This window comes from Anolis carolinensis, chromosome 4 (genome assembly GCF_035594765.1).
Source record: "Anolis carolinensis isolate JA03-04 chromosome 4, rAnoCar3.1.pri, whole genome shotgun sequence".
In the NCBI taxonomy this organism is placed as follows: domain Eukaryota; kingdom Metazoa; phylum Chordata; class Lepidosauria; order Squamata; family Dactyloidae; genus Anolis; species Anolis carolinensis.
The window spans coordinates 71,813,957-71,824,855 of record NC_085844.1 but is presented as its reverse complement, the minus strand read 5'-3'; the positions used below and the strand labels follow the sequence as shown (position 1 = coordinate 71,824,855).

General features: G+C 37.0%; 1 protein-coding gene across 1 annotated transcript in view; it reads right to left on the bottom strand.

The window, feature by feature from the left end:
* Nucleotides 1–927: 927 nt before the first annotated feature.
* galr1 (galanin receptor 1) overlaps nucleotides 928–10,899 on the bottom strand; it is a 41,584-nt gene continuing 31,612 nt past the window's right edge. The window contains exon 3 of the mRNA XM_003219717.4: nucleotides 928–9,207. Within this exon, the coding sequence (XP_003219765.1) occupies nucleotides 8,890–9,207 (318 nt within the window). The 3' untranslated portion in view covers nucleotides 928–8,889. The remainder of the gene's footprint in view (nucleotides 9,208–10,899) is intronic.

Genomic DNA, 10,899 nt, shown 5'->3' with positions numbered 1-10,899 from the left:
TCTTTGCTGTATTACTTTAAAACATAGTGCACCTTTAAGAGCTCTTTTACACTGATCATTTAAGTCAGTGTGAGATCGCACCATCTTGCAAGTGTCTACAAAATGCATGCAGGCTGATGTGATTTAATTTGGGGAAAGTCACTTAACAGAGCTGCACCTCAAATTAAAAAACATGAAATAGTTTGAACTTAGGAAGCCTGTGGATATTGGATGACAGTCCCTTCCTGCCCTCTGCCCCCAACTGGCAAAGGAGTTTGGGCTGCAGAAAAGTCAGTACATGGATTTGCTCTTGTTTTATTGTATTTTATTTTACTTTTACCTACTTTATGTTTTAATGGACGTTTATGCTTAATGTAATGTATTGTTTGCATAATGTGATTTTACTGTGTTTTATTCATTGTAATATGTTTTAATTGTTGTACTTGTTTACTCTTTTCGGGCCATTGTCCCGTGTTAGCCGTCCCAAGTCCCTGCGGGGAGATGGTGGTGGGGTAGAAAAATAAAGTTAGTCATTTACTTACTTACTTACTTACTTACTTTAGGGCAAAATGGGGGTGCAACAGAAGGTGGAAATGGGACCCATTCCCAGTGTTCCTAATCCAGCTTCTGTTGAGTCACAATGCGGACTGGAACTGTCTTTTTTAATGTTGGTTCCAACCTACATTATTATTATTTATTTTATTACATCACTTCTACCCCGCCCTTCTCACCCATCAGGGGACTCATTATGTGTCTGTGTAGAACCAGCCTTACACCAGCCTTACAAAATATTCACATTCTTGATCTGTTGAACTCTTAGGAGCACAATTTGCACATGGAGCAGAGGCAAGATCTGGAATGGAAAAATCTGCATATGATAAATGAGCACAAGTGAAGGTAGTGGCCAAGAATATAGCTGTATCAATGGAAGGAGGGCACAAGAGGAGGAAACGTTACATGTTACTTTTATTATTTTTCACTTATAAACTAAAGCTACTAGCAAGGAATATTAAAATACATGCCACATGAAATTCCATACAGCAAAAATACAAAAGTATAGTTTATTTTCTCACAGAGGGTTTATAATATAATCAGTTGAAAATCATTGCAGTGAGATTCCAGAATATGTGAAGCAGCCCTGAATGTAATTTTCATCTTTATAGCATCCCTTCCCATGCGTTTTGTTGTTCTTTTCCCTTCTGAAATATTACAGGTTAAGAAATACAAAAGTATGCAAATTACTATTTGATTAGCTTCCCATAATAGAATGATGTTCACAAAGCAATTCGTGTCTTGGTTCTGGATTGCTTGAATTGCTCAAGAGAGCAAATAATAAAGTGTTTATTAGACACCTCGATTAACTTCTTAATGAAATGTCAGCAAAGGTAATTTCCATGATTCTTTAAAAAGCCACGGAGGTTTTAAGACATGTGATTTTAATGACAAGGGCAATGTTTCTCATATTTAAATGTGAACCATCCCTTCAAAACTAACTTAGCTATAAACCCTCCCAGATCAGCATTGACCATCTGTTTCATAAGTCTGTGTACAAAGATATCGGTGTTTTGTCTGGTAATGTATGTCAGCATCTGGGGATTGATATTAATCGAAACTATGTCTTCTGAAACAGAAAAGAGCATAGGCCAGTCTCATAAATTGAAAACGCTTTGGGAAATGTGTCTTCTGGTAGTCCCTTCTTCCAACAGTATCCACTGTTGTGCTTATGATCATAGGATCTTCTTGACAAGATTGATTCAGAATAAATTTGCTACTGCCTGAGGCCATGTGTGTGACTTCCTCAAGGCTACCCAGCGGGTTTCCATGCTAAGCAGGGATTCAAACTTTGGTCTCCCAGAGTCTGAGTCCAACACTAAAATCACTAATGAAGGAGACAGTACTCTGAGCAGAGTGGGGAAGCTCCTTGTAATGGAATATGGGGAATTAAAATAATGGTTGGAGTTAAAAGGGAACTGGTCAGTCAAGTGCAGATTTGTAGCACCCTGGCAGTTCTCCACGGTTGTGTGTGTGTAGTTTTCTCAAGCCATTAAAAATGTAACCTCTCCCCCCCAAAAACACTGTCTCTAAAATTAGAACTTCATAATATCCCATCCCATAACTTCCCTGTATATCTACCAATGGACTGACAACTAAACTTTATCTACTGCTTTTGAAAAAAGACAGAGAGATAAAGCAATAAAATAATAAAAATGGGGAAAAACTGCCCATAGTTGTGCAATGAGACTGGCCTTTATAAGGCACCTTAACCCAATTTAAGAATCAAATCCAAATGACAATTTTTTATCGTGTCAGAAGCTAATTGAAAACATACTGAAAGTTGTTTCTGGTGTGAGAGAATTGGCTGTCTACAAAGACGTTACCCAGGGGATGCCCTGGGATGTGTTATTGGGAGTTTTCTCTCATGTTCCTGCATGGGAAGCTAGGGCTGACAGATGGCAGCTCACGCTGTCTCGCGGATTCGAACCACCAACCTTTAACCCATTGCGCCACTGCAACCCCCAGTAAATTACCATTGATACTACTACATGCCAATTTTCATTGGGTTTCTTGGCTCACTAAGGCAGTATAATACAGTGCTTTTCGTTCATTGTTGTATATTACTGAGAATCCCTAGCCAAGTATTAAGTCTGCCTAAGTCATGGCTGGTAGAGAGAAGATTTAATCCATTATCTGATCTAATTTTTCCTTGGTACCATTAACACGAGTCTATACTACCAGTTCTGGTTTCATGGTGCTTAGTGAAATTCAAATTCAATGTAATATTCTAGTGTTTTCAAAAGTAGTTTTGGTCATTAATTCAAACAGACTTAAAGTATAATCCTTATACATGGCTAATCAAAAGTAAATTGCATTGAGGTCAAAAGATCTTAGTCTCAGGAAAGTTTATTTTATTGATAATATCACCCAGCATCAGATTTTCAGATAGGGAGAGTTTATAATTGAAAATATATCAGGATGATGATGCAAGTGCTGCAATAAATAGAAACAAAACAAATTTTATGCCAAGTACGACCTTGAAACTACTTTTCTAAGATTTCAACTAAACTGGCTAGTCAAGGCCTGGGGCTCACAGATGATTTGTTTCTTTGTTTTCATAAACTATTCCTATGGTGGCATCCATCAGAAAATGTTGCTCCAATGTAATTAGTTGCCTAGCAATGCCATGAACTGCAAGCAGAAGTATACTCTGAAATGATAAGTTAATGTGTTGACTGCAAATTACTTTTTTAAAAAAATGTCCTCCTACACTTTTTACTAAGATAAAACCAATTCCCTTGGCTGAGGTCTATGTGATCCTGTATCCATTAACTTGAAAGTAAGACCCGCTGTATCAATGGAGCTTACATCCTTATGTCTTCAGGACTGAAGTTTTGAACTGTACATTTGTGCACTTTCACCTAAAACTAAGCTGTGTTGAAGTAGGTGGAACTTAATTCCAAGTCAACATGCATAGGGTTCCAGTGGAACCTTCTTGGAGCTTTTTAAAAACGTGTAGACTCAGAATACAAAGAGGTAGGCATGCGAGACCCCCAGCTTCCTTCATCACTCCAGTGCAGATCATCAAGTCTGAGGAGAAGACCACAAGTTCCCCTATGACTGGGAACATTTGTTTGATGGTGAGTTTGTGATGGCACGGAGAGCCTCCACACAAAGTAGAGTTCTTCTCTTCAGATTAATCTCTGTTCATCTCACAATGGAAGTGACCAAGGAAGAGTGGACCAAATGCATGTGTGCTGAATCAACATGATTTAAATAGTGCCTGTTTCATGTTTCAGCATAATGTAATTTATTTGTTTAGTAAGGTCAATGTTGTGATGGACGAACTGAAATATGCACTCACCTCTCAATGGACTTTTCACAGAGCTGTCTGTAAGCAAAGAGGCCTAAAATACCTTTCACATTAAAAACAACAGCAAGACATAATGATGCACTTGATGTAGTAAACTTAAGTCTACAGAAGCTTATCATACCAATGGCTTTCTCTTACTCTCAAAGGTGCAACGAGATCCTTTTGCCCATAATGATGTAGTTCAGGATGAGATATTTATGCCTATGGAAACATCTCCTTAATTTAGAGTAAACATTTCTTTACCAATATACTGAGTGCTTCATTTCATTCTTTAAAAGCCAAGTTCACTGACAGTTTACTAGCAACATGAAAATAGGGTGACAGAATAAGCTAGAGATTTGTTCTGTCATCTGAACTGTGTGACATAATAAAGTAGAGATTTTTTCTCAAAGATTATATGTGTATGGCTTTAGAAGGTTGAAATACCCCTTTGGTAAACCTGAGTATTAAGCTTTCAGAAACAATGAAGTTGAACTTTTGTATCAGTTCTATTATCACAACTCTAGAAAGCAGAACTCCAGCCCCTTCTACACTGCTTTGAACTGGATTATATGGCAGTATAGAAGGGGCCTCCATCTCCTTGTACAAGGTAGAAAAGCATTCTGTCCATACAAATTCAAACCAGTTTTATTTGTACCTCCTCTCAAATTTTCACTTCAATTATGCTTTCAGATGTATCTGACCTCTGTGTTTGTATGTGATTGTGTCAGGTTTAATTTATAAAAGGTTTGCACTTTTATGACATCCATGCTATTCATGACATTCATTATTTGAATTGAGTAAAACTTCCGTAAATTAAGACAGTTAATTTGCTATCAAGGGTAACAGCACTGGTCAATTTCATTTGAATGCATCAATGGAGTGGTAACAATGAAAAAGCATTTCATATGCAAGGAAGAGGAGGAGGAAGAAAAAGGGGAAGAGGAAAGGAAGGGGGAGTAAGCAGCAACAGCTGTAGTGTAATACTTCCCAAAAAAACTGAGACAATTTCTTGATGTTTTTGTATAATTAAAGTGCATGAAATTAATGAGGCAGCACCTGACAACAAAGTTCAATAGCAGGCAACTTCGCTCATTCAACTGTGCAAACTCACAAAATTGATTAGAATTCCAGCTGTTCTGCTCAATCTAAGCAAATGCTGATTATTCTTAAAACAATCTTTTCCATAGGATTTGACAGAGTTTCCTTAGGAATGTCCATTTCACAAAAGTTACTCCTGGATCACCCATCATGGAAGGTACAGAGATGTGCCCTGTTGCTATATTACATACTTTTGCTATTGGGTATGACTAATAGATAACAAAGGAAATCAACTTCCCATTAGATCAGTGCAGTACTAGCTGGGTCCTAAAGCCCTAAGAATGAATGTATAAATCATATGATTAGTTAGAAGTCTGTGATTTGCATTTGTTCCTCTTGTTAAAAGTATATGTTTTCAAAGTTCTGAAAAAGTACCATTCATTGTTAAAGTTTCTGTAATTCATTAACTTCTCAAACTCACCCCTTTCCATCAGAATAATCAATTGCTTTAATCTAAATTTGCAAATAGATATTGGATGGCAAAGATTAAAAAAACATGAGCTCCTGCCCCTGTATTAATCCCTGTTCGTCAATATCACACTGCAAACTGAGGAGGTTCTAGACAGTTTGGGATGTTATTTCTGTCTTGCATGTCGATTTAAAAAATGAACAGTAGTATGTATCCGGGATATATTATAAAAGTGTTACTGTCAAGCCTAGTGCTTGAATTACAAAGATGCGTCTTCTGTTAACACCCACAGTCATTTATAAAAGTTTCTATGAATGGGAAATGATTCAGATAAAATATGATGGAGATGACTGTAGCCTGCAGACTTTATTAGATGTTGCCCTTCATTCAAAGCCTAATTTTTGTCAAGGAATTATGTAACATTTTATAATTTTTTAAAAATTTATAAATGTTTGTGCTTGACATCTGAAGACAGACTTACCAGTGTGACTTACACTTTTAGCAAGGTAGGGCTGTGCAAAATTATTATTAGTCATCATAAGTCATATCAAATTGGTTAAATTCATACTTACAATGTGATATCTAACATGTAGTCATGGCCCGCACCAAAAACTAAAGAATTGAAACTTACCCAATACTTTTTCATTTGAATTTTGTAAACCTTGGAAGTCTCTCAAAGTCAGTTTCATTTTCAGCTCAAGGAAGCAAAGCAAAGACAAAAAGGCTGCAATTCCTCTTTAAACTAATGGCCTCTCACCATTAGGAGAGGGAAACAGCAGGGAGAAAACAGACTTTGCTGGGAAAGAAAGCACAGAACTCTGGGAAATGTAGTTTGGGAAGGCAAGGAGCCCTATGCCAGAGAATTCAAAAGGCACTACCCTAAACTACATTTCCCAGAATTCTACTCAACATCAGAAAGCCCCAATCATGATAGGGGAGAGATTTGGCCCTCCGTAGCAGCAGCCAGTCAGAGTTTCAATACACTATTGAATCTGCAAAGGGAAGGACTGACTGATACTTCTAGTAAGTAAATCTCTGTGGGAAGAAATCCCTAAATGTAAGTTCTATTGGTTAATATGAGAGAGAGAGATTCAATGAAATAGCTGTTGTGGCTTTTAAAAAAACATTTTTGTCAAAAAAAATCTGTGGGTGTATGAATATTTCTGAAAGTTGGAGGGAATGATCCCCTGTTGTCTTGTGCCAGTGTATAGAAAATAAAAGAAGATAGCTCTTGAAGTTTGTTTTAAAAAATATTGTTTATAAAAACTTTGAAAATTCTCCAAAACTTTTTGGATAAGTGAAACATTCTGAAACTTGATGGGCTACCTGTGGTGAACGTGTTCTACCATTGTAGCAAGTTTCACCCCAATAGCTGTAAAAATTAGGGAGAAGGGAGCCCCTGAAGTTTCTCCACTTGTGCAATTACTATAATGAAAAAGTCATGAAATTTCATTACTCTTGCTATAGTAATGAAATTTTCACTAACAATGCTGTATAAACATTTTAGAAACGAAACACCGGTGCCCCCTAATTTTGTAATGAGTTTTGAAACATTTTTTATTGGTCACAAAGCCCTAGTAGAGACATTAGTAGAACCAAAAGACAAACTTTTTCTTTAGTTATCCTCTTTATCTCAAAATGTATTTCCTTCATGGTGATTTTATTCCCCACCCCTCATCCCTGGCATTAATTCTAGGACTAAAATAGATTTGTGTTGCAACAATAGGCTCTGGCTGAGAGATTTGTTTTTCCAGGAATACTTTGGTTTTCCATGTCAAACTCCAGAGAATAGTAATACCTACTTTTTTCTGAGGAGTCACACTTCTTGCTGAGGGGGTCAGAGATTTAAAGAATTTGTCAGGGCCAAGTTAAAGGTGACATTTGTCTTGTATTTCCCTTTATTTTCCCCCTAAAGTTAAATACTGTCAAAAGACATTAAGGCCCCATCTGCACTGCCATATAAAATGCAGATTATCTGCTTTGAACTGAATTATATGGCATTGTATAACAACAACAACAACAACAACAACAACAACAACAACAACAACAACAACAACAACTTTATTTCTAAGCCACCCTCTCTCCCTGAAGAGACTCAGGGCGGCTTCCATAAACCACATATAATTCTGCTCAAAATACTCATATGATTCAGTTCAAATCAAATAATATAGATTATCCGCTTTGATAATCTGGATTAAATGGCAGTGTAGATCCATCCTAAAAAGGATTAAGAACTATTTAGCCCTACAGCTTATAGTGAAAGTTGCTTCAAGAGGCAAACTATGCCTTTGCTGGACTCTAATGGAGAGATGCGAGGTGTTTTTACATCAAGTATGATGACACTAGATGGTGAACATGGGGAGGGTGAAGCCAGAAGATATTTAAGGTCTTTCTGACCCCTTTAGATCTTCTTTGGGTGACTAAAACTGACCTACACTCCTGCCTCCAGTAGAGTGTGGGTTGTGTTTGTTGTTTCAGGATCTTCAAGGATTTTTTTTTCCTTTTTGCTTGGGATACTTGACTATCATACACTGTTTCTGGGAGATAACTGGCTTGGGGTGGAATCCCTAAACAGGAGGTCACTTGGCAGACAGTGGGGGAGAAAAATAGCAGTTATGGTGAATACCTTTTGGGGTGAAGAGAAGTGCTCTAAAATTGTTGTTTGAAGGAGATTACTCTTGGGTTGGCCTGTGGACTTTACCCTCACTTTGCCTTGTTTTGCAACCTGAAGAGTGTTCCTTGAATCTGCCTTCCAGGAGCTGGCTGAATGGGGAGCAACCAGCTTTGGCTTCCCCATGGGGCTCATGTATTACATCCAGGGGGGTGGCTGAAAAGAAAGTCAAGATCTGATGCCTACTTCAGGTGATCCCACACTAGGTTGCTTCCCCTTCTTGCTTCATTCTAGGTTAAATGCAATGAAAAAGAATCTGTGTTAAACAAAGTGGACTTTATTCAACCCAATCTATGGCTGGTGCCGTTTTCCATGATTGGGTGGGCAAGGGAACATCTTTACACCAACTGTTTGAAATAGGAAGGAAACTTTCATCAATATAAGTGGGTGTCTTTCTCCCACAGCAAGCTGTAGGTAGAAACCGGGAGAGGCATTACTACCCTTCATGTCTCACGTGTCTCTGATTTGATGTGTATCATATTTCCTTCTTTCATGAGGGGCATATTTTGGGAACTAATGGCTCAATTCTTTTTTGTTTCACTTAATTGCCTTATATTGAAAAATATCACAAAGGCTAGAAATAAATGAATACCTTTCTTTCTACATGCGTAACAAGGTAGTTAACATCTAAGAAATTAATTTTCTGGAGTAAATGTTCTTTTTCATTTTGAAGAAAATCTCATTAAAGTGTCTTTCATCTGAACTTCCTTATGCATGCATTGCTAATTTTCACCAGCTCTTGTATGAACAGAATTTCTAAAAATTGAACTACTTTTCTAGTGAAAATCCTGAAATACATCTCCAACTGTGCTTTTTTTTCGAAGTATTTCCATTCATGTGAAAAAAATCAACATTGCAGATAAAGACCTTTATTGATGTTTTTCAGACATGTGTTAAATTAGTTGATGGTGGGTTCTCAATATTACTCTTACTTTCTTTAACTTCATTCAGAGGTGAGCTGCTACCAATCTGGCATTTGAACACTTGCTTATAAGCCTTCCTAAAGTTTTCAGAGAGGAAAGCATATATAATAGGATTCACAGAAGAATTGCTGTAAGCCAGGCAATGTGCTATCACTCTGAACAGAAATGAAGCTTGAGTCAGAGGGAAGTTTCCAAATTCCGCCCAGAGGTGTACAATATGATGCGGCAGCCAGGATATCCCAAAAACCACCACAACAACCAGGACTGTTTGTGCTGTCTGAGAAAGGAAATAAAAAAAATCAGATTATTTATTGACAAGTAAATACAAAGCCTTCACATGCAGATTTGGAACATGATTGGGAAAATAATGAAAAAGCATGCTTACAGTGTTTTTTCATACATGCAATCGAAATACAATGAGTGGAGTATTAATCAAGAAAACAAAGCTCAGGTATGACATAGTGATAACAATCTATTTGTCATCACACCAACAATTACTAGTGAGGCAATACAAATTTTATTCACTAGGGAATAATAGGAATGGAAATAATATTCACAAATATTTGAAAAATGGTTGAAAATATTTTTTCCAGTGTTGAGAAATGCAGGAAACAGCGTTTATGAGCAAAATGCACGTATTTGATTTGCATACAAAACAACATTTTGCCAAAAAAAAAAAGAAGAAGGTTTTATTGTGAGGGAAAATGCTTCCCTCTGTGCAAAACAACCATGTGCAAATGTTTCACAAAATAAATCCTGAATTGTGGCCATAAAAACAGCAGAGGGTAACCGTTTTAGGGTTGTTGGTGAAATACCCCACTAGCCACTATCAGTGTATTTGGGAGGAAGAGAAAGCATGCAAGCACCTCCCTAGATCACAACCTGGCTGAACCTCCAGTCATATATAAATCTTTAGTTTTAACTGCATTACTATTGAAGCAACAATTCCAAATAGTGCTAGTGCAAAGTTCCCTACACCTAGAAAATAGATATGATCTAATCTTTAACTCAGAGTTGAGATCCTAGTCATAAGAACAAGTATGATTATTTACAGTGTTGGAGTGGATCACATAGTGAAATACAGGCCACACTGTTTTCAGGAGTCAATAAAATACTGACAAATTGCATCCTTCTCCTTATATTCTTGGTATTTCAGTCTTATGCGCCATAGAATCAATTATTTGGCTACAGTTTATCACTATATTATTGGACAAAAATAAAAGCAGTAAATAAATAAAACAAATCTTCGGAGACATCTACACTGACACTATAATGCATCTTAGAACGAGTTTGAGAGGAACTGTTTTTGCTATACAGGTAATGAGATTGACAGGTCTGGAATAGGTATGAGGCCAGGAAGGTAATTATTTTAACTATGGAATCTAGCCTTGAACCACTCTATGTTTTCCCCCCATTTTCAATGCTCCAGAGGCACAGGAGGTATAAAAAAGGAAAGTGACAATTAGGAGAGGAGACTAGCCCTGCTAGTCAGCGTTGGTGTATTTTTCAGCACCCCCTTCATTTTAAACTCTATACAGTGCTTCAGCAAAGGTTGGTGTCTACAATGTGCTTGTCATTCTATGGAGCCAATTTCACCCGAGGACCTGGAATATAATGTTATCTCTTGCAGCACATTAAAGTACTTAACTTGGACTTTCCTATGACTTTGTTTAATGTGCTATATACCCTTTAATCCTTGCTGCAGCACACATTGGGCTTTTATTAGTTGCTGTCAGTTTGGAACTACTTTAAATGGACAGTATAGAAGAGCTCTTCGTCTGAAATATTGTGATTATAACATAATTTCTAATGAGGAGGGTAAAATCAACTTTTTGTTATAATACTTTCTGATAAGAAACTGGTTTTATGCTTATTAATCTAGCTTTGAAACAAATACTTCTTTCATATACAATTATAAGGAAAAATAATTTCTTTTTCTATTACGTTTGGCCTCACTTGTTAAAAACTA